General features: G+C 37.3%; 1 protein-coding gene across 3 annotated transcripts in view; it reads left to right on the top strand.

The window, feature by feature from the left end:
- PLA2G4A (phospholipase A2 group IVA) overlaps window positions 1-19536 on the top strand; it is a 235663-nt gene extending 216127 nt beyond the window's left edge. For 2 of the 3 annotated variants that reach the window (XM_036234506.1, XM_036234505.1), the window contains exons 15-18: window positions 4718-4902; window positions 12331-12526; window positions 13989-14146; window positions 18923-19517. In XM_036234506.1, coding sequence (XP_036090399.1) covers window positions 4718-4902; window positions 12331-12526; window positions 13989-14146; window positions 18923-19054 — 671 coding nt within the window. In that variant the 3' untranslated portion in view covers window positions 19055-19517. Of the gene's footprint in view, window positions 1-4717; window positions 4903-12330; window positions 12527-13988; window positions 14147-18922 lie in introns of all 3 variants that reach the window. The other variant, XM_036234504.1, reaches the window with a different exon arrangement.
- The last annotated feature ends 3040 nt before the right edge of the window (window positions 19537-22576 follow it).

Raw genomic sequence — 22576 nt, 5'->3', positions numbered from 1 at the left:
TCTTAGTGTGTATCTCATTAAAATTCTATTTTACTCACTTCACATTTATCCGACAAAAAATGTATGTAGCATATAGATTTTAATCAAAAATCTAGTTTGATCAGTGTCAACTTTATTCAAATTTATTATTTACAGACTGATATTGCTAAAAATGGCTGCATTTTAGAATGAATTTACTACACTAATAAGTGATTTTTAGACACTAACCTTACTAAGACAGACCTTATTTATCACCCTCTGGTATTTATCTCTTTCCAAGTTTTAAGATTATCATGTGTGTGGAATGAAAAATTAAAAGATTTATCATAAACTGTGATCATCTTAGTTTAAAGAGTCTTTATTAAAACTCCTACTTATTGTACAGCAAAAAAAAAAACATAATTTAATTAAGACATTAAGGTATTTCTCTTTTATTTTTGCACCCCTATGCCAAAAGAGAATTGAGATTTTTATCTATTCTAGATATTATGTTGAAAAAATCTTACATTTCAGTTTACCCTACGATGATTTTGTGTATACTGATTAAAACATGAGTATTCTAGCAGTAAAACAACCTCTCAATGTAAAATGAGAAAAATTTACTGCACATTTTTGTGCCTATTTCTATACCTTGCAGACAATCTTTTGAAAACAAGAGAAATAATAAGATGACAAAATTCCCCTCATTTGTTTACTTCACAATAGTCCTATACCTATAAAAACTAATTTGGGCAAAGCTGTTCATTAGTTACGTAACTTCTTTCTTGTTTACTTTTGTAGTTATACTATTTACTGTGACATACACCATCTGGAATAAGAAATTGAGACATGAGTTCTGTTAGGCCAGAGTTCAAAACACAAACATCCAAATATTTGTGTGTCGTAAATTGAATCTGTGTGATATATTTAGAAAAGGACCATCACAAATATCCACAGCTGAACTGCTTTAAGGAAGTGGTCATAATTATAAAACAGCATATTTCCATACCTGTAAAAAATATGGATTACTCATTCACAGGTCTGGAAATCATGTATGTTTAAGTTATGGGAGGGTATTATTTCATAATGGCATTTTCAGTCTCTGTGACATTTTAGTAGATATTATGCAATAAATTGGATTCAAGTTCAGGTAAATTTGGAAAACTAAGAACTGCATCCCCCTCTTCAACACACAGTGGGTACTCTAATGAGCATGAGAAGTCATACTTAAAGGTGCCTCAGGTATAGTACTTTAAAGGCAGACTGGCTTACATTGGGATCCTGGCTGGACAATTTATTGGCTGGACACTCCTGAGCAGTTACTTAGCATAAGCCTCAGTTAAAGATAAGAGAAAAGTAGAGTAAAACTAAAACCAGTAACTCTGACTGATCCTGGAACTGTAGGTTAGTGAAGATTCAACGGTCTTCACTGTTTCCTCCAAGTACACTTATAAAATAGAAATAGTAGTGATACCGATGTGAGGATTAAGTAGCATCTTCATTAAAAAGTGCTGTTAGTCCAAGGCGTAGTAAGGAGAATAAGAGACACACAATATAATTGCCTGTTACTTTAAACAGTTGAATCTTAAATTTCTCAAACCTATTTGATTGTGGAACTCTTATTTTGTACATAGGACATCTGTTAATATCTTGCAAAACTATGTGCTTTGAGATAAGTAAGAAACACGACCGTCAGTTTACCTGGAAGATTGGAACCTTGATGTTTAGCTACATGCCAGAACTGGAAATTGATCCACACAATAATTTCTCTCAAATGAAATTTTGGATTTAAAAAGGAAAAAAAAAAAAAAGGAGACTACAGCTTTATGATGAGAAGGGGAAAATCAAATAGAATATGAGAAGAATTGTCTGTTTTGGGTTAATCTTTTAGCTAAATGTCAAAAAGCATTAAGTTTATAAAGCCAAATAAAAACATTTGTGAATTATACTTTACTGTAATGTATATAACAATATAAATGATTATACAATGATAATCCTTTATTTTGAAAACACTGCATGTAAAAATTTATTTCTATTAATGCGTTTTTAATTTTTTGTTTATTTGTGAGAAAATACACACATTAATGTGGTGTTAATAACTGATAGATGCATGTGTAGATATCCTCTGTACATTGCATTTATTCCTTTTTAAGTTATTCATTTTAAACCTTTTACGGCCATGCCACTTTCTTAAGTAACAGTGTGACACTGTGCATAGGGCTTAGATTTTGTGAACTTGGCTTAGAATCTTGACTTTTAGTACCTCTGTGGAACTGGACCTCTTTGGGCCTCAGTTTTCTTACCTTTAAAATGACAGTGATAATACCTCCTGTACGAGTTTTATGAAGATGATAAATATACTATGGACACTCAAAATAAATGAAGCTGCTTTTATAAAAAATGAAAGCACCCAAATAATGGATTTTGGCTTCTTAGTACAATATTTAAAAACTAATATAAGACAAAGACAATATTTTACCATTAAAAATTTCACATATGTAAATTTTAAATGAAAATTTCAAAGGAATAAATATTAAAATCAGATTCAATCTTATTTATTTATTTATGTATTTATTTATTTATTTCAGTTCTGCAGTTCTTTAAGTTTCAGGTTCTGTGGTGATAGAAATTTAGAATCTTGACTCAGGCAAAGTACATTGTTTTTATAATCCATAGATACTTGATAAGAAAAGAGAATAAACCTGAAGATAATTATTGAAAAAAATAATATCCCTTCTTTCTCATCACTGGCATAGGCATTCACCTTGGATTTTTTTTTAAACTTGGCCTGTCTTTTCATTCAGTCACGTGGCCTTACTCTTTTCTAAACACAGTCCCCCGCAGCATTTTTTTTTTTTTTAGCTAATTTGTTTTTCATTTAAGATTATTTATTTACGCCTTTCCTCACTTCCTTCTGCTATTCTGGGAAATACAAGTAACTTCAGCTGTAAACCTTTTTCTTTATTCATAAATATCACCACTATATGTTTATTAACATTCATTTGTTATTCAGTATTTTAGAGATGAGAAATTTTGATAGATATGAGAAAACACATGACTCTGTTAACTGTCAAAACTTAAGATATTAGTGGTTTCTTTTAAGTGACTGAATCCAAGTGTAAGTCAGTACTGTTCCAAATCATATCGAATACATTTCATGGCTAATTTTCTAATTGGTGTTTTAAGTTTAGCTTTTAGTGATGATAAGGATTGTGGATTTAATTGGACAGTAAAAGTTTAGACATTTACCTTTCTGATCTCTTGCTCTTAAATGTAATACTAAAATTGACTATGAGAAAAAGTATAGTCAGTATCATTCTTATTTAGAAATATACAGAGGAAACGAACATGCAGTGGTTTCCTCCTATGTGCCGAATATTTTCCTGGATGATAGATGTTAACTTCACATCATAGGTGCTTCTGTAAACACAGGTTGGCCTGACCCTCTCGTTTTCGTTGTTTCCTCTACGAAAGTGCTTGCCAAATGAAATTTAAAAGCTTGCCCAGAAGTCATAACGCACGTCTAATATGAACGCCACTCTAGTCTATTGTCATAGACCTCCCTCTTGAACTCTGCCAGCCTTCTTCCCACCAGAACAGGTGGCAACAAGTGTGAGGAAAAGGGAACTAGTCAAAACCAATACAGGTCATGTTCTTAAGGTTGAGTTGAGTCAATTCTGATCACACTCCTTTTTCCTAGAAATTGAATTAGGAGCACCACATATAAATGGGAGGAGCGGCCTGTTCTCAATATTATTTTTTTCATAAAACTGATAATTTCCAGGCCCTGCTTCCTCTGAGATCCCTTGGCATCTTAATTCCACCCTCCTACCATGCTGTAACCACACAGAATAAATGAAGCTTTATTCTGCCTTAGGCCTTTGGTCTAGTTTTTCCCCCATCCTGGAAAAATTGCCTCCCAATCTTCAGATGGCCAGTTCTGTATTATGAATCTGGTCTCAGCTCATGGTGTCCTTCTCATTGAGTTCTATCCTGACTATGCAACTGAAGTTACTCTGTTTTATATTACCCTCTTATTTTCTTCATGCATTTATCACTGCCTGGACTATCTTTTATGTATTTGTTTACTAATTTATCAGCAGTTACTCAGAGTATAATCTCTACTAGAACAGAGTTTGTACAAGTCTTTTTAGCACCTAGGAGAGTGCCTGAGAGTGCAGACGACACCTGTTGGCTAAATGTGTTGGCGGAATTATTGTCTTGGACGCCCATCACCTAGAGAGATGCGGTGTGTGACCCATTCAGAATCTGCCACTCTCCGCTGTGTCATTTTAGAGATGAACTAAATTTGTTTTATCCTCCATTTATACATATCCTCTATCTTACGTGTCTCTTGTGAGACTTAAAGAAGATGATGTGTAAGGACATATTTTTAAACCGGGAAAGACCTGTGCTATGTGAGGTAATGCTAAAGAAGGGATTGGGATGCATGGCTTAGAGCTGATACTAGTACCTGAGCTGAATACTTTCTGAGTGTTGTCTTACTTAATCCTCGGAGCAGCCTTATTTGCTAGGTTTTTTTTTTTTTTACCCCGATATTACAAATGAAGAAACTAAGAGTTAAAGACAAAAATTCACGTACAGTGCTAAAGCTGTACTCGAGTCCAGCTCTGTTTGTCTCCAAAACCTGAGGGCCTAGCCATATGGAATTCTATCCCACAAAGTTACAGAACAGATATTTTTATACTCTAAATAATAGTCAGTAATTGTTTAATTTATTTATTTTTCCATTTGAAAGATCCTGATGAATTTGAGCAAATATATGAGCCTCTGGATGTCAAAAGTAAAAAGATTCACGTAGTAGACAGTGGCCTCACATTTAACCTACCTTATCCCTTGATCCTGAGACCTCAGAGGGGAGTTGATCTCATCATCTCCTTTGACTTTTCTGCAAGACCAAGTGACTCTAGTCCTCCGTTCAAGGTAAGGAGAATTTATATAGCATTTCATTATCTACCACCTTCTCTTGCATGCCTTGTAGATATCACCTTAAAGTTTACAGTTCTGACCAGGACAAGAATGAGGTAATGGATCTGAAGTTTAGGAAGGAAATTAGGCTGAGATTTGGGAGTTAAACAGGTAAAAGATTATTAAAACCATGTTTGAGGAAAGTATACTGTGAGAACAGAAGACATGGAATAATATCTTGAAGATCCAAGAACAATATCAGTGGAAAAGGATGAAACCAAGGAAGTGAGCAGTATTGTGAAAAGCAACTGAAGATATTTAAGAAGGGAGTCTACGGTGAAATGGACAAGAACAGTTTCAGTAGGGTTGTCAGGGTGGAAATCATGCTGCTGTGATTGGAGAAAAGAGTGGAAGTTAAGAAAACGGGGACAACTCTATAGACTGTACAGGGAAGAAGGAGATGGACTACATCTGCAAGAGGATATGGAAAAGAGGAAAATCGTGTGTGTGCACAGAGGGGTGGGTTGTTAATAGAAAAAACTCAAGCATGTTTTTGTTTAAATGCCAATGGCTAGGAGTCATTAATGAAGGTGTTATTGGAGGATGGAGAGATGACACATATGATAGAGTCATATCCTTTGCAAGGTTACAAGAGTGAGGGATGGAAAGGAGATCTAAAAATACAGGTGGTGAGTAGTATAGAAATGTCTGTATTGGGGAAAGAAGGAAGGGAGGAGATAATGGCCATGGCATGAGCTTCGTTGTTAGGTGTGGAGAAGGGAAGTTAAGAACATTTGATGACTTCTAACTTTTATAGGAATTAGGAGTCAACGTTATCTTTTGAGAGCGAGAAGATGGAGGTGGTGGACCCAGGGGCATAGAGAGAATAAAAGTCTGCTTCTGTGAAGAAATCAGAGGAAGTTCTAAGTAGGCATTATGCAAAGACTGCAGGGCTGCTGTGTGGCCTCACCCAGGTGAAGCCGTGACTGATTTTCTTCCCTCCACCTGGGAACACCTCAAACTTTCTTTAAACACACCTCAAATGCTATCTTTCTTGACCTCGATAGGTATAGTTTCAGTACGCAGGATTGGTAAATGCTACTAATACAGCAGTCTTCATGGTGTGTTGTCTATTAATTTACCTCTCTATCGCTTCCACTGTCTGTGAACTCCTTGAGGACTAGAGCACTATCTTGTATGTATGTGTGTTTCTTTTGTTTTAATCAATTTGGTTCTAATTCCCTCATAAGTGCCAGTCAAAATGTGAGTACGTAGGACATTTTTTGTGGGCGAATGAATAAAACGCTATAAGAGAGATAGAGTCATTGTTTCTGTGTCGTAGATTAAGAAACAGAAACTCGTTGAGATTAAGCAAAATGGTCCATCATCTCCCAAACTGGGAAGAATCAGCGATAACCCAGGTCCTCTGATATCTGGTTTCCTTTCTGTTACACTATGATGAAACCGCTCTCAAGACTAATAATGGTTATAACTCATTAATATATATATAGAACCTCATATTTGAAAAATGCTTCATATTTCGTCTTTCTTTGAGGCAATTAGTGGTATGCAGGCAGAGAAAAAGGAATAGGTGAGAAAGTGATCTCATCACATCGAGAAATTAATTAAGACAGTGGGTGTAAAGATCCCAGCCTAGGACCTGGCGAGGCAAGCGCTAGTTAAGAAGTTGTCAAGCCGGATGGGACCCAAGGCTCCAGAATGAGAATTGAATGCTCTTTCCCTTCCGCTCACTGTCTCCTTTGTCCACATTTCACACGTATTTGTTTCTGTGCTCTGTGCCGTGCGCAGAAGTTAATGGTAAAACATGGTTCTCGATCTCCATAACATTATAGCAAAACTAACTGCTAGGTAGTTATTTGGGTTCATATAAGTATGAATATTGTAGGAGATCTGTATAAGAATAGCTAGATGTCCTGGAGTAGGTAGAGGAGCAGGGACAAGGTGGCGATGGCACAGAGCTGGCAGCGAACATAGCTGAGGACCTGGAGTGATCCGACGAAAAGTAACAGACACTAAGCGCCATTAGGAGGAGTTTAGGAGAATGTAAGACTGGATGATAGGAAAGAGAGAATCGGTGAAGGGTTTCTGGCAGAAAAATGACTTCGTGGAATTGAAATTTTAGGATGATTAATCTGACAGTGGAGAATAGAGGGCAAAAGATTAAAATTACGAAGGATTTACTGTAATCCAAATATAGGATAACGGGGCACCGCATCGGGGCAGGTGACTGCGAAAACCAAGCGCAGGATTCGATGACCTATGAGGGGCAATGTGGAGGCGACTTTCAGTGGATGACTCTTAGATGATAGCTGGGAAGCAATTTCTGGAAGTGCAATGATTCTGGTATTCACCTCACTCTTGGGAGTGTAAAATATCAAAGCCATCATTTTACATATGATTCAAAGTTCCACTACCTCAGTGACTTAATATTGGAAGAAGGTTTTAGAATATCACTTTGTACCTCTAAAAAAAACCCATCGTGCTTTGTTAGTTTTTCAATGTACTTCGATTCATTATTTCTAATTAAGAAGAATATATACTCATTGTAAAAAATTTGAAATATTGGAATATACATCAAGCGCTTCTGCTAGTCATAGATAACAGCTGCTAATGTTCTGGCTTTTTTTTTTTTTTTTTTTTACCCTTTTGGTGTGTGTGCATGTGCACATGCATGTGTGAGTGCACTAGGGCCATGTAGTTTTTCATTCTATGTCTTTCTAGTTAAAATTATATTTTGAGCATTTCCTATGCTGTTCCTATATGTGGATATGTGAGAATTTATTTAACAGTGCTCTATTTTCAACTTTTAGATTACTACTCTATTGTCACTTTTTTCTCTAATGCTCATCCTTGCACGTGAATCCTTACTCACACTTTTTATTATTTTCTTAGCTATGTATTAGTTTATGACTTTCAGTAAATATTTCCAGATTGCTTTCCAAAAACACTGTACCATTTTAGAATACTGTATCAGATTGTAGATGTGAGCCCTTGTTTTATATCGCTTTGCTGGCATGAAAAATATATTAAAAACAAAGTTAAAAAATTTACAATATGACAGAAAGAAAAGGAAAACATTTTTGTTTCGATTTTCTTTTTTTGCTTGTTTGTCATGCATATTGTAAACTCATGTTTTTAAATTACTTTAAATTATTAGTTTTGCTGCTACTTACTAATAAACATTTTATATCTTAAAAGTACTAAAGTTTGCCTTATTTTTGCAAATATGATCAAATGAGGTATTTGTATTGGGAATTTTCTGATGATTTTAATGTTTTAAATATTTTTGTAGCGATTCCCTTCATTGGTTTTACTCACGAAATTTGTACTTCTTATCAAAATTAGTTACATACGGATTGATAGTTTTCTTTTTATGATATTCTTTTAAATATTTTAACGCATTAATCTTTTTAAATATATTGAGTATGTAATAACATAATTCCACAAGAATTTTTAACGTTATTTGTGATGATTTTATTATTATGTATTTTATTATAGAACACCGGACTCTGTTTTGTGTTTAACCTTTATATTCCAATGGCCCATCTGACAATCTGACAGTTCTTATCCAAATACCACACCGATTAGCTTCAATTTATGTTTACTATCTTAGAGAGTGTATAATCACTATAAACCTATAGACATTTCCAGCTGTGCATTCTCATAGATGCGCTTCTTTAGAATCATTTTGTCAATTCCTTCCATCCCACTTTTCTTCCTCACATGGATATATCTCCTTCTATTTTGGTTTTGTATAGCATAAAACCTATTGCTCTGGAAATAGTGAACTGTATTTTCAGAGACTATATATAAAGGAAATTGTAATGTGTTATGTATATTTTCTTTTCTTCAGAAATATACAGCAGAAAGTTCAAAGTGAAAATGAACTGAATTTTCAGGCTGACTTGGAATATTGAAAGTACTTTTCTAAACTTATGAATGTTTTTAAGATTGCCATTATGAAAAATCCATTTCTCCATATATCTAAAAGATTACTCAAATATAATGTTTAAATTGATAAACATATTATATCTTAATGTTAAAGTGGGTTACTTATTTTAGTAAAATGAGGTTCAAAAATTGATGAGAAAGCTACATAAAGTCTTATTAGCAGAAAAGAAAATCCAATGTAATAACTAGATATATGCGATATGATTTTATTAAGTTGAGTAAAGAGTGAATAATATCATATACTTGAGACTGAAATATGGATCTCATTTGTAATCAAAGAATAGGGTATAAATGCTGGGCAAACTATTAGAACCATTAACATTATTTCACAATTATTGATGTAAAATTGTCACAAGTAATAGTTAAATCTCAAATTTTGTCAGGGAGAAATAGAAGGATGGACATCGTGGCTTTTGATGAAGGCAACCACTTGAAAGTTGATGACGTCGACATCAGTGATACTGGAGAATTTGTTTTGTTTTTTTTAGATTAGTAGACGCAAAGCCTAATAAATAGTCCAGATATAAAAAGCTTCATTATTCTAAGTAGTATTCTTATAAATTGATTTAAGAAAAGCAGCTCTGTATTTCATTTTATCATTCCTTTTTGTTAACCATTTAATAACTTAGATATGGTCATGCAAATTTAGTTTACCATTAGGGTATATTCAAGGAGAACTCTAACAGGATCTGTCTTTAATGTTAATCATGGAAATAAGCCAGAGTCTTCATATTCAAGAACTGTGGAAGAATACATTTCTGGAAGCCAGAAATCAAAATCAGAGTGCCCTCAGGGCCACAGACCCTCCAGAGGCTCTATGGGAGAATTTTTCCTTGTCTTTTCCAGCTTCTGGTAGCTCCAGGCTTTCCCTGGCTTGTCTCTGTGTAACTCTAATCTCAGTCTCTGTCTTTATATAGCCTTCTCTATGAGTTTGTCTTCTTCTAAGGACATTTATGTCTCATAAGGACTTTTGTCATCGGATTTATAACTCACCCAGATAATCCTGGATCCTTAACATAATTACAAAGAAAAAACATTTCCTATAGAGAAAAGCTAATTTATTACAGATAGGTATAAATATATCTATGTATTTATAAATATATATTTATATGTATAAATAAATAAAATGGCATATATTTGCCATTCACACTATAGTTTGAATACAGTTCTATGTTATTTAGATTGTTTTTCCTGGATTTTGAGATGTTTTAGTACTCAAAAATGCATAAACATTTTACAAAGTATCACTTCGAAGGATATTATCACATTTTTATCTCTACAGAAAATCGCTTTAGTTAGTCCTATATAAATTTACCATAAATTTGTCTATGGAAATCTGAAGTCTGTGGTGTCGAACAGTAAGCACATGCAGAGTTGTAACAGGACACAGTTCTGGCACGTTGCTATAATTTGTGGAGCAATGATTTTTTTGCCCACTGCATTCTTTTCAAATACTCTTTTCAAACTCATCTGCTCTACTCATAGTCTGTGTTATTGTTTCTATCTTTACATGCAGAGAAATGAGACATCAGAGAGAAGATGGTTTTTCCATCCCGTAATCACTGTCTTTACAGTCACCAGTCTTTAATCTTTTCCACGTTAGGATCATACAAGGAAAGAGAAAGTTTCCGTCTCTTCCTCATACCAGCATAAAATATCTACCTAAAAATAGCTTGGTCTTTTCTGTCCTGCAATTCCCTTTTCCTCTTTCTCCACACATCCACACATCATTGGTCATACTCTTGAGTCATATTTATAAACACTCGCGGGCTCTTTTTTTCTCTTTTTTCTCACGCAACCGATTCACACTGTGAACTTTTGGTTTTATTTTGGTGTTGAATAATTGTAAAGAGTGCTAGACAAGAAATAACAAGCTGAATAATCCAGCTGAATGGGGGGAATAAAGGAGTTAATGATAAAAGTTTTCTCAAGTTTTGAACAAGAAAGTATTTGTATATATGGGATTTTCAGTAAAATACGATTGTATTTAGCCTAATAGCTTGTGAAGCAAATGTTTTAATATACATTAAAGTTGTTGTTGTTCCCATTTTCATTTATTTGTAAATGGATTAAAAAGAGAGTTAATCGATTTAAAATTCACAGCATTCCAGAAGCATAAAGAATAGTAAAAGTTCAATGAAGAGTACAGTTTTCTCTAAATGTAAAGTGCTATTTTAAAGTGCTTGTTTTCTTAAATATAAATTACTGACTTAAAAAAATACATTATCTCATTTAATACAGCAATACTAAAGAAGATAGTAGTATTAACCTTATTTAACAGTGATACAAATGAGATGCTGAGAAATAAGAAACAGGTGAAATGTAGATGAAATGAGCTTGGAAGTCCAAGATTTCAGGGATAATGAACAACCTGGTCCCTGTTTATTTGGTTCATTATTGTGACTTATGATCCTCATGGTACCATTAGGGGAGTATCGCTGCATACTTCAGCCCTGCGAATAATTCCAACAGCATTCTTATGAGAGATGTATTATTATTATCATCCTTATTTTGTATTTGAGGCTATTGAGTATGGAAGCATTAAGAAACATGCCCGAGGCCCACAGCTGGCGTTTTGACTTTGACTCAGACAATCTGGCTCCAGCATCAGTTTATTCGTCCTACTTCCCCTTTAAGCTGCATATACATAGAAATAAGCTGGATTCACTACATCTCTCCATATCGACCTGTTTTCCTATATTAAATTTTTAATATTTGTGTGTGTGCTCACTCACTGTCTTAGTCGGCCTTGATGCAGAAACAAACTCAAACTCTCAGTGGCTGACAACAAACACATATTTCTCTGTCAAGCTACACATCGGCAGCTACAAATGACCATGCTTTGTCTCATTCTGGTGGGGAAGCAAAATCCTTTTACCAGGAAGGGGGCTGGTATGTGATAACGATCACACAATCTGTCAGCCTCATTAACTGAACTCCTGGTACCTTCTCTATGGCCCACTCTTGGCCGTTACATATGTAATAACAACATGCTGAGGCCGGAAGCTGATTCAGAGAAGCTCAAATATTTTTGCATATATAAAATTTATTATTGCAATTAGTTGTGTGGAAATGATAAAAATTCAGTAACGGAATGTTCTTCATTCTGCTTCCTCAGATCCTTTGACTTCTTAGGGTTAAAAAAGATTCGCATGGCTTAGAAATGCCCAGAACCTGTAAAACTTTTTTCCTAGAGCAATTACATCAATAAAATTTCATTTGGATCAGTTCATCAATGAATTTTCCAGTGGAGCTAGGCCAGAGCCAAGAGTTAACAACAATGAGTTTGTTCATAGAGTATTTTTTTTTTTTTTGAGATTGATGAGCTTCTTAAGAACAGGGTCATTATTCATCTTAGCAAGGAACATGCTACTAGCACATAGTAAACACCTGGTAAATATTGAACGCCAGCCAGACTGGCTGAACAAATGAAGACTGAAAATTCCCAAATGCATCTTTCCTCTTCCACAGGAACTTCTTCTTGCAGAAAAATGGGCTAAAATGAACAAGCTTCCCTTTCCAAAGATTGACCCTTATGTGTTTGATCGAGAAGGACTAAAGGAGTGTTATGTCTTTAAACCCAAGAATCCTGATGTAGAGAAAGATTGCCCGACGATCATTCACTTCGTTCTGGCCAACATCAACTTCAGAAAGTACAAGGCTCCAGGTGCGTTGGCTGTAGGTTGTTTTCTGTAAAGTAGGAATCTGGTAAAGGAGCAAGACCAATACTAAGCTGATTCACACTGGCACTTGCTGTATCAGCTATTCCAATGTTGAGTGCTTCCCTTACCTTGTCAAATAGCTTCTATCCTGAGACCGCCGAGCACTCCCCATCTTTCTCACTCCAAGATCCACTAGGTCTTTCACAATCTAGAATCTGGAGGGTTAACTACTAGCCTGGTAAAAATAGATCTGGGGCTTTATTCCAAAACCTCGAATTATGTTTGTTCTGAATGGTTGGTGATCTTACCGTAAGGGTTAGATTTTGAATATCACTATTGTGAAAGGAGTCCTTGTTTAGGAATAAATCGTGCAAAAGTTCTGGGAATTTCAGCTGACTACAAAATAAATGTAATCTATCAGTACAACGTAGCTGGTAATTTCATGTTGCCATGTTATATTTCACAGAAAAAGAAAATTAAGTTTAAAGCACAGTCATCCTGCTGTACCATCTTCAGTATCCTGGAAGATCTAGAGATTAACAGGCAGAAAAATCATTATTTTAGGACCAGAAAATGTAGTTGTAAAAGGAAAGACACCAAAAAATAGAAATGGAAGATTCGACAGAGGGCTGTGGAGAAGAAAGTCATCTTTTTCTGGATGGCGGAGGAAGACAGAGAAAGGATCGATAGGGATAGAAGTTATTTTAAGTCATACTTCAAAACAAGAGAAGGAAGGATTGGCTGTCATTTTTACTTATCGGACAGTGGAATACTCGAAACCAAGAATTTTCTTTCACTGTTAATTCCCAAGAGGCCGTGTAGGGGATTTCTATGTTATGACCGCAATTAGATCATGTTTGGTTTGGGTTCCCCCAGAAGCAGATTCCGAGCAAAGGATTCAAGTGCTAATGGCTTATTTGGGCGAATTAGAGAATTTTAGAAAGGAAGGAGGAAGTGACAGAGAGAAGGAAGGCAGATAACAAAAGATGTGTTTGTGAGCTGGCTGCTTGATCCTGTTGGGAAACTAGGAAATGGGATGATAGGACCGGGGCTCCAGAATCATCCTTCCCACTCACACGGCAAGGGACAAGGGAACTGGGAAATTTATATCCTAATTCCCTAAAGCCTTTGATTGACTACTGCTTGCGGTGGAGGACTCTTTACCAGGATTCCCAGCCAGCTGCTAGTGAGTAAATCAAAGCAGGCTTCCACAGTTGCAGGCAGGGGTAGGAAGCCCTTCGGCACAGAGCCGAGGATACTGGCAATTGGAAGTTGTCCCATCAAAACACACAGAAATCCCCCAGGGAATGTGGGAGTGTATACAACAGTGTATACTACAGCTTACAGTGACTCCAGTAGGGGTTCCTAATGTTATATTTATGACTATTTGTATGTTTTATTCTCTGGGTTTTAGAGATATTTCGTAGTGTTCAAAATAACACTGTTTGAGGCTCTTCTGATGTTTAGGTGTTCCAAGAGAAACTACAGAAGAGAAAGAAATAGCTGATTTTGATATTTTTGATGACCCGGAATCACCGTTTTCAACCTTCAACTTCCAATATCCAAATCAAGCATTCAAAAGGCTGCATGATCTGATGTACTTCAACACCCTGAACAACATCGATGTAAGTATGTCCTACGATTAGTGACAATGTCAGACATTTCATACCACATGAACATAACAATCCCTCTTTTTAATTAATTAAAAATAAGGTTTATGAATGACTCCACCCAAATTGTACCATTTTATTGTTCACGAAATATTTTGTTACTCTAATGCCTCCAAATTGGCAAAGCCTACATTTTATGCTATTATTTGATTGACAGATTGGTTGGAACTTAGCTTCTTTCCCAAAGTACCTAATGTATTTGTGATATGATAAAAGAAATTAGAAGTAGGAAGCAATAAAAAGGAAATATAAAAGTAGGAAAGTGAACATAACCAAAGTGTAGTTAATCTACAAAAAATATCGTGTGTTTTAATGGATACACTCATGCCTTTTAAATGTCTTTACTTTTATGGATCTTGGGCATATCACCCAAAGTAGCAGCCTTCCCACCCTGAGATCTTAGCTAGCCTGCTTTGCCAACGCTAAATTCCAGTTCATCTTTAGAAAACGGCTGCTCTGTTTGTACTCACCTCATGACAGCAGCCCGGGTTTGTCATTAGCATCAGGATTCTGCACTTACTCAATCCTCCCAAATTCCTGTTCACTGAACATTGGCTCAATGCTTTTCCACTGGCAGTATTTCCTGTTTGTTTGTTTTGTGAGAAACCTAACATCTAGTCACTTACACTGGAAGACGTGTGGTGTGTGGGAAATGCAGCGGCCATGGAGTCAGACCAAACTGGGTGGTCACATCCTTGCTTGCTGCCTCTTGGCTGCATCATGCCGGACATGTTGGCTAACCTTTCCAAATTTTACTTTCTTCATTTGTAAGAAGAAGCAGCGATACGTGTCTTATAGATCAGGGTGAGGATTAAGTAAAATAATATAATTTAAGAGCTTGGCATCTAAGAGACAATAAATTGAAGCGGCTAATTTAACAATGATAATATTATCTATGTTCTGACTTAGCTATCACGAGAAAATATACTGTTACGCACTCTCACTCATTCAATTTAATAATTCAGTAAACGTATTCTAAGAACCTGTTGTGTGTTAGTTTATTTGGCATATGCAAATGATGCATAAAGCGCTTTTAAAATTTGTTCTCAAACAATGTTGTAGTGTTAAATATTAGATGTTAATTAAAATGTGAAAAAGCATATATCCAGAAGTACTGGTACTTAATTCTTAATTTATTGGTATTTTATCATCATGATAAGCATGTCTAGGTACAAGTTCAAGTTTTTATCTTTCTAAAAAAAAATAACTAGAAGCTTACTAGGTATCATAGCCTAATACCTTGGGCCCCGATTCATGCACCTTTAATGCTGCCTGTAATCTCTTTCCATCTTATTTCTTCATTAACTCATATTTATTTAGTATCTACTGTGCCAAGCACTGTTTTAAGAACTAGGAGTATAATAATTCACAAAACGAGAGAATAAGAAAAAGTTTTGAGTCCTTAACATAAGCTAAATATTTCTCCCTCGAATATTTAACATTGAAAACTATCCTACGAGGTAGATATTTTTATTTGCATGTGAGGAAACTGAGTCATGTATTATTTAGGTAAATTGCTGGAAGTCACACAGTTAATGTGAAGAGCTAAGATATAACCACAGGTTTTTTTCCACTCTTTCCTAACTTTTGACCATCTGTCTCTCAAATAAGCATATTTTCTAGTATTCTCCAAAACAGCTTTTCCTCCAACCAGGCCAATTTCCTGATGTTCCCTAAACATGGCATGACCCTCCATCTTCAGCCTTTTTATAAGGTTCTCCAAGTGCTCTAAGTGCTGGGATCAAAAATGACAAGACTTACAAAGTCCCTGTTTCCATGACATTTTGTTTTTTATTGGGAAAGTAGGCATTAGCCAGCAAATTCACAGAAATTTAGGCCAGTAGATCTTCTCGTATTTTTCTATATTTGTAATTTTTATTTCTTTCTCAAAATATACTGTAACTTCCTCTTTGGAATCATTTAAAATTTTCTATTGTGGGAATTCAATATTTGCTTGTGGATTGCTTCCAATCTCACATTTCCAAATTTGTTCCTTTTTGAGAGAAGATCATATTTTACGTGTTTTATTTTTTTATCCTCTGTTTTTACTGCCAAAGATTTAAAGGTTCTGGATCGAGAAAGCTATTGAATGGCACAAGAGAAAGATGACGGGGATCATATTTAGGGCTGGGCAGTGGGGATGGAGAAGTTTGAGATACGAGGGCTATTCCTAGGATGAGACTGATAGGAAGGATTTGGAATCTCAATGAATTTAAGGGGGGGTATGAAAGAGGAAATTAGATATAAACACTACTGAAAAACACTCCTAATTAAAAAAAAATAACAAAGATTCAAATATAACATCTTCCTTTTGTGGATACATCTAAATGCATCAGGCTGGAAGCTTTGAATTTAGCAACTGATGTACTGAGTTTAGCCTCTACTATTTATATTACAGAATTATCTCACAACAAATCAGTATTTTTTGCAGTGATCTGTAAAAACCTGGTTAAATGGTTTCATAGTGTTAATGTGCCACCTAGTGGTTCAACTTGCATATTCCAATTTCATTTAATTTGAGTTTTTCAGAGTTGTAAATGTAAATATTCATTTTCGTTTATAAGAATGGCCTGTTTACTAGAAACACCTGTGAAGGTCCAATTATGGTAAATATTGCTAGTTATCAATATTGACATTGATGATTTTCTGTGGTCATGAATTCATCATGAAGTAATCGACAGCAGTCATCAGTATAATTTCTCCTGTGGTCTTTTATATTTTAAAGCTTTTTTGGTGTTTGGAAAGTAAAAGGCTGATTTTTATTTTACTTGGGTTCTTCTCCATAATGAGGGTTGATGTGTCTCATGATTATGTGGTGAAGGCGAAACCAACTTAAAACCTGATGGCATGATCTCTAGAAAGGTGGGGAAGTTATTAAAAGAAGATGCAGAGGGCACGTTTGGTCACAGAATTAATTTTCTGAATTTTACCAAATAACAAGCCTATGATTGGCTATACGTGGTGGGTTTTTTCTCGTAAACTTTCTAGCCTTACGTTCTGAATTTCCTCACAGGTAGTTTTAAAATAGCAATAAACAGATACTACTTATGGAATATTTCCTATATGCCAGGTGTTGTCAAAGTAGTTTTTTTTTTTACAAAATGATCTCCCATTCCTACAAAATCCAAGATTAATATTATTATTCCCATTCTAAAGAAGAGGAAACATGCTCAAGGATTTAAGCTAAACTACCCGTGATCTCACATAGCCAAGAAGAAGTGATAAGTGATCATGTCTGGAAGCCTGAAGCCTCTTTTGTTGCTATAGAATTATATTTCCCCTACTCATAAGAAAAATGGGGTCGGCGAATTTCTGCTTTACTTAAAAACAACATTTGAGCTCATTTTTCCCAGAAGACTACACACACACACACACACACACACACACACACACACACACACACACGCACATTTGGAATGATAAAGCAAATAAAGGTGTCACCTTCCTGTGATAAATTCCTCTTTTCCAAATGCGACTGCTTGTTGCTTAGAGTTACTGCTGGAGAACAGAGGGGGCTGCCCGTTGGGCTGACATAAGGTCACAGAATATTTCTTGCTCGTTAGCATCGCCGGGGCCACACATTTCTCTCCTCCAGTCACTGAACCTGGCTTGCCCAGTGAGAAAGGCCCTCCGTGCACACATCTCCAAGGCTGACCGGGCCACTTCAGCCTTGGGTGGGTGGGAAGGGTTGTCGTGTCCTAAACTGCTCAGACTTGCCAAGTTCAACCCTCCCCATGGCAGAGGGTTGAAATGTCTGTGAGTAATACCTTCGTGTGGCTTAATTCCTGGGGTAGAGATTAGCGAGGTTGTGGAACATCCCTGTGACGTACCTCTGTGCCTCTGTGCCCTGAAATGCCTACTTTGGTGGTCATTAAGCTGAAACCTTGTAGTCCTGTCCGGGACGTGGAGTCTTCCTGAGGAGGAGGAGGAGGTTTGAAACAGCAGCAGAGCCACGACTGCTCTCCACCCCTCCTCCACCCTCCCCTCTAAAACCCATTTTGCCTCCAAAGCCCATTCCCATTGCACCGCAATAACTTCTTTAACGAAATTCCAAAATTTCTCTGTTCAAATTTTCTAACTTTGTACCAGAAAAGTATATGATAATTTCAATAGCTATTCTTAGAAGTTGTAGCCACCATTGATTTGGGTATATATATAAAGATGACTCTGAATAAAAAATAGCCATCAATAAAATCACAAAGCATGGTGTTTTCCAGACAGAAGACATCCATGTTTTATAACTGTACCTGTTGGCTGAGGAAGTGGGGTGATTCCTTAGCCATGCCTTCTCTCTTCCCTAGGCTTCGGGAAAGTCTTTTACTTGTGATCCTTCGTTTCTACTTGTCCACTAACTGTAAAGAACATAAATTCTACATTTAGTAATTACTCTTTCTTCATTCTCATCACTTTCTCAATGAAGGACAAAATGAGGATAAATTTGCCATTTTATAAGTATTCTATTCTCAATTCTAATCAGTACAAAATCTGGGATGCTCCCAGAATAGTTATTTTTCTCTGCTAAGGAAAGGAAGAGTGTTTGGATACGAGTTTAACAAGACTATAATGGTGGGGTGTTGAATTTAAATGTATATATATACATGACTCAGATATTTCTCTATTTCAAAAAGAATACTTTAATAAAAAGATTGATTAGATTTTTGTTTTGAGCAAACAAATGGTTAAATGAGTTCATAGCTGTCCTAATTATACATCTTTTGCCTCTATTTGCAGGTAATAAAGAATGCCATCATTGAAAGCATCGAATACAGAAGGCAGAATCCATCTCGCTGTTCTGTTTCCCTCAGTAACATTGAGGCAAGAAAATTTTTCAACAAGGAGGCTCTAAGCAAACCCACAGCATAATTTGTTTGCCGAAAAGGGCAGTAATTTCCGATGCTGAGAGAGTTTGAAATTCCATGACAACTGGATTTAAAAGCACATTAGTACTGATCACAAGAGACTGGCTAATACTCAAAGTTGCAGTTATTTAGCTGCATGAGAATAATACCTTTAGAAGTTTGTTAGGTTAGCAGATGGTGTTGGTTATGTAAAAATATACTCAGCTACATTTTTTTATCAGTAGGAATTTCCTGATGCAAATGTAGGGACATAGACTGTATTTTTAGACATTCCTCACCAGCTGTCTTATGTGTCTTCTTTTTAAAAACGTGGCTTCTTTTTAGCATCTTTAACATTTCTATCTCAATAAGTAAGACTTTGCATTATGCGTGAATATCATTCACTGACTGGATTTATTCATGCCATGAGACAACACTATTTTTTATTTAAATGCATTTATACATATACAAAATAAATACATCTATATGCAAATTGGCATGAGACAACTGAGTTGTGTTATTTTTCATGAGATATTGCACCGTTGGCCGTGAGAGTCTCAGATTCATGCTTTCGAATGCAAAAGTTGTGAATCTTGTACTCAAATATGAAACTTATCAATTTAAATCATGGTTATTTTTCATAAAATAGAAAGTGTGCATTAATTGTTAAGCAAGTAGAAAAAATGTAACCACTTCTAGTTTAACATTTTACTTTGCTGATGTTCTCCTGGACTGCATATCCACCACCAGAGAAAAATCCAAAAGAGTGGCAAAGGCTGAATATGCAAGACTTGTTTTAGGGAGAGTCTACATTGCAGGACTATTGGCTCAGTTACGGTTGAACTGCTAAGTTTCAGGGTTGGTTTTTCAAGCATAAGGGCTTCCTCATTCTTTCTTTGAATTGCCTTTCTTTACACCGTCTATTCATTGGTCTTCTTTCATCTCGTCTTTCGTTTGTGGGGGAGGAACAAACTTTCCTCTACTCTCAAGGTTCTTCTGGCTGGTCTAACAGTCAAATAGACATGAGACAGATTAGCAAGAGGAAATTAGCAAATTTACTACATATGTATGTATGGGAACCCCATGTATGTGAGTCAGAGACCCCCACACGCACGAGAGTTTCAGAGGTAGAAAGGGAAAGTGAGTATATGAGACATGGAGACCTGGGGATGAGGTAAAATGCCTTGAGAACTTCAGAAGATGATTTCAGGATGATAAGAAAAGCGGACCTTTAGTCAATAGCAGTTTGCTCTGCCCTATAGTTAGATCAAAAGAAGTTTTCTTTGATAATCTCTTATGGGTGAGGCCTCTAATTCAAATTCTTCTAGGTAATTAAGGGAGGGTGTGTGGGGCAGAAGTTTCTCTTGAGCCTGTGGCTAACGTTGCCTTTAGTTCAAAACAATCTGCATACACAGAAGCACATGCTGGGGTGACTCGTAGTGGGGCCCCCACATATTCGCATTTCTACTGGTGAGGAAAGATTAAAAACAAAAACAAAGAAGGGAACTGTTAGGTCAACGGGGGCCTGCCTGGAGGCTTCCCAGCTTGACAAAGGCCCACCCTAAAGCCCTGGCGCCACCGCCCTAATCCGCCACCGCCCTGATCCAGATGCTCAGCTGACATTCCTTATTCTAGACCCTACCCCCACATAACCCTATAAAAACTATGCCCTCCTGTCCCAGGGTGCCACTTCTCTGGCCCCTCTCCTCTCTGGACCAGAGAACCTCTCAGGGGAGCGCTCTCCCTATAAAGGCTTGCTTTTAAAACTTCTCGGTGTTTACCTTATAGGAACACTTGAAAGTTTCTTTTACTGGTTGATTTATTCATATGACAAATGAGTGCCCACTACAGGCCATGGGACATGTTGCAGGATCCGGGGATACAGCAGGAGACAACAGACGAAAGTGTCTGTCTTTGAGGACCGTACATTCTAATGGAGGTCACCAACGATGAACAAGATGAATAAGTATCTAGAATGTTAGTGATAAGCACTGGGGAGAAAATTTTAAAAAGGGAAGGGAGGAGATGAGATGTGTTGGTGGCATGTAATTTCAAATGGGACCCTGGAGAAGATCATAATGAGACGGTGACATCAGAGTAAAGATGTGAAGGGTCTAAGCGGACAGGACCTGTGGATGGATATTCAAGGGAAGAGTATTCCTGGCCAGGGGAGCAGCCAACGCAAATGCTGGGAGGTGGAGCGCCAGGTGTATCCCAAAGCAGAGAAGAGATCAATGTGCCCAGAGCTGAGTGGGAGATAATTCTTTTTGAGTTAATTATATGAGAAAGAGTGTATTAAATTAGTGCTTGGGGCAGAAATTTAAAAAAAGAAAAAAAGAATTCTCGCCTCAACCTGTTGCCATGATATAATCTTAGGTGGAGAAAGTAAATGAATAAACCGAGTAGAGTTTGGTTTGGGTTTTTTTTGTTTGTTGTTTTTGTTTGTTTGTTTGTTGGTCACTGTTGTGGGCTCTGGGCGGAAAGCAGGCATCTGCCGGTGTCCAAGACCGCGCCTATACAGAGGACCCTATCACCCCAAGCCAGCTATATCAGGAGTCAAAAGCCTGGCTTGATGGGACCACGACCAATGTAACAAGAGATACCTGGGTGGCTTGGTTCATGGAGAGTTCGAGTACCCATCAGGTAGCAAGTCCAAATGGGGCATACTGTCCCCATTTGCAGCTGGCGCCTCAAGGTGATTTTCGGGGTGGGCCCCCTCCACTCTGGACTCTGCCGATTGTGGAGCCCGGCCTCAGCTCGCTACCCCAGAGGGTCCTGGCTGCCCAAGACCGGCCGAAGAAGTGAGAACTACGCATGCACAAGAGAGCTCAGTTGGGTGTAGCCAGGAACATGGTAAAGAGGCACCAGTCTAGTCCCAAGAGGCCGGGTCACAGAAGCAGGATCTTGGGAACACAAAGCATCTGCTTCATTCCAAGCCCTAACATACACAGATGTGCATGCTCCCCTGAAGGCAGAGCTGGAGGATACCGCCTGCTTTTTAAGGGCAGAGCCAGGCAGGCTGGAGGGCAATAATCTAATAAGAGACACTCAGGACCCACAGGCAGCAAGTCCAAATAGGACTAACTGTACTTGATTTTCAGCTTCTGTATTGCACCACTGATGGGGTGTCTTAGGGGGGCGAACCCCTTTCACAGTGCAGACTCTGCAGGAGTTTGGGGACAGGCCCCAGCTGCACAGACCTGGAGAGCCCTGCCTGCCCAGTGCCAGTGGAGTGGGAACTGTACCCACAAACTGCGCATGCGCAAACCACTCACTTTGAGGCAGTGGAACTGGAACCCAGCTTGGGACGCGACAGGTGGGGCACAGGAGTAGGAACTGGGGACACAAGGCATCTGCCTGTTTCCAAGCCCCAAACTACACAAATGCGTCAATTCCCTCTGAACACAGCAGGAGGCTACCGGCCCGCATTGCCAAAGCAAGGCCGGGCGGGCTGCCCTTGGTACCAAAGAAGACACCTAGGAGGACTTGACTGGAGAAACCAGGGACCCACGAGCAGCATGGCCGCATGGAAACTGACTGTCCCCAA

Source organism: Rousettus aegyptiacus, unplaced genomic scaffold (assembly GCF_014176215.1).
Source record: "Rousettus aegyptiacus isolate mRouAeg1 unplaced genomic scaffold, mRouAeg1.p scaffold_m13_p_17, whole genome shotgun sequence".
NCBI classification, from domain to species: Eukaryota; Metazoa; Chordata; class Mammalia; order Chiroptera; family Pteropodidae; genus Rousettus; species Rousettus aegyptiacus.
This window is presented reverse-complemented; position numbering and strand designations above follow the sequence as displayed.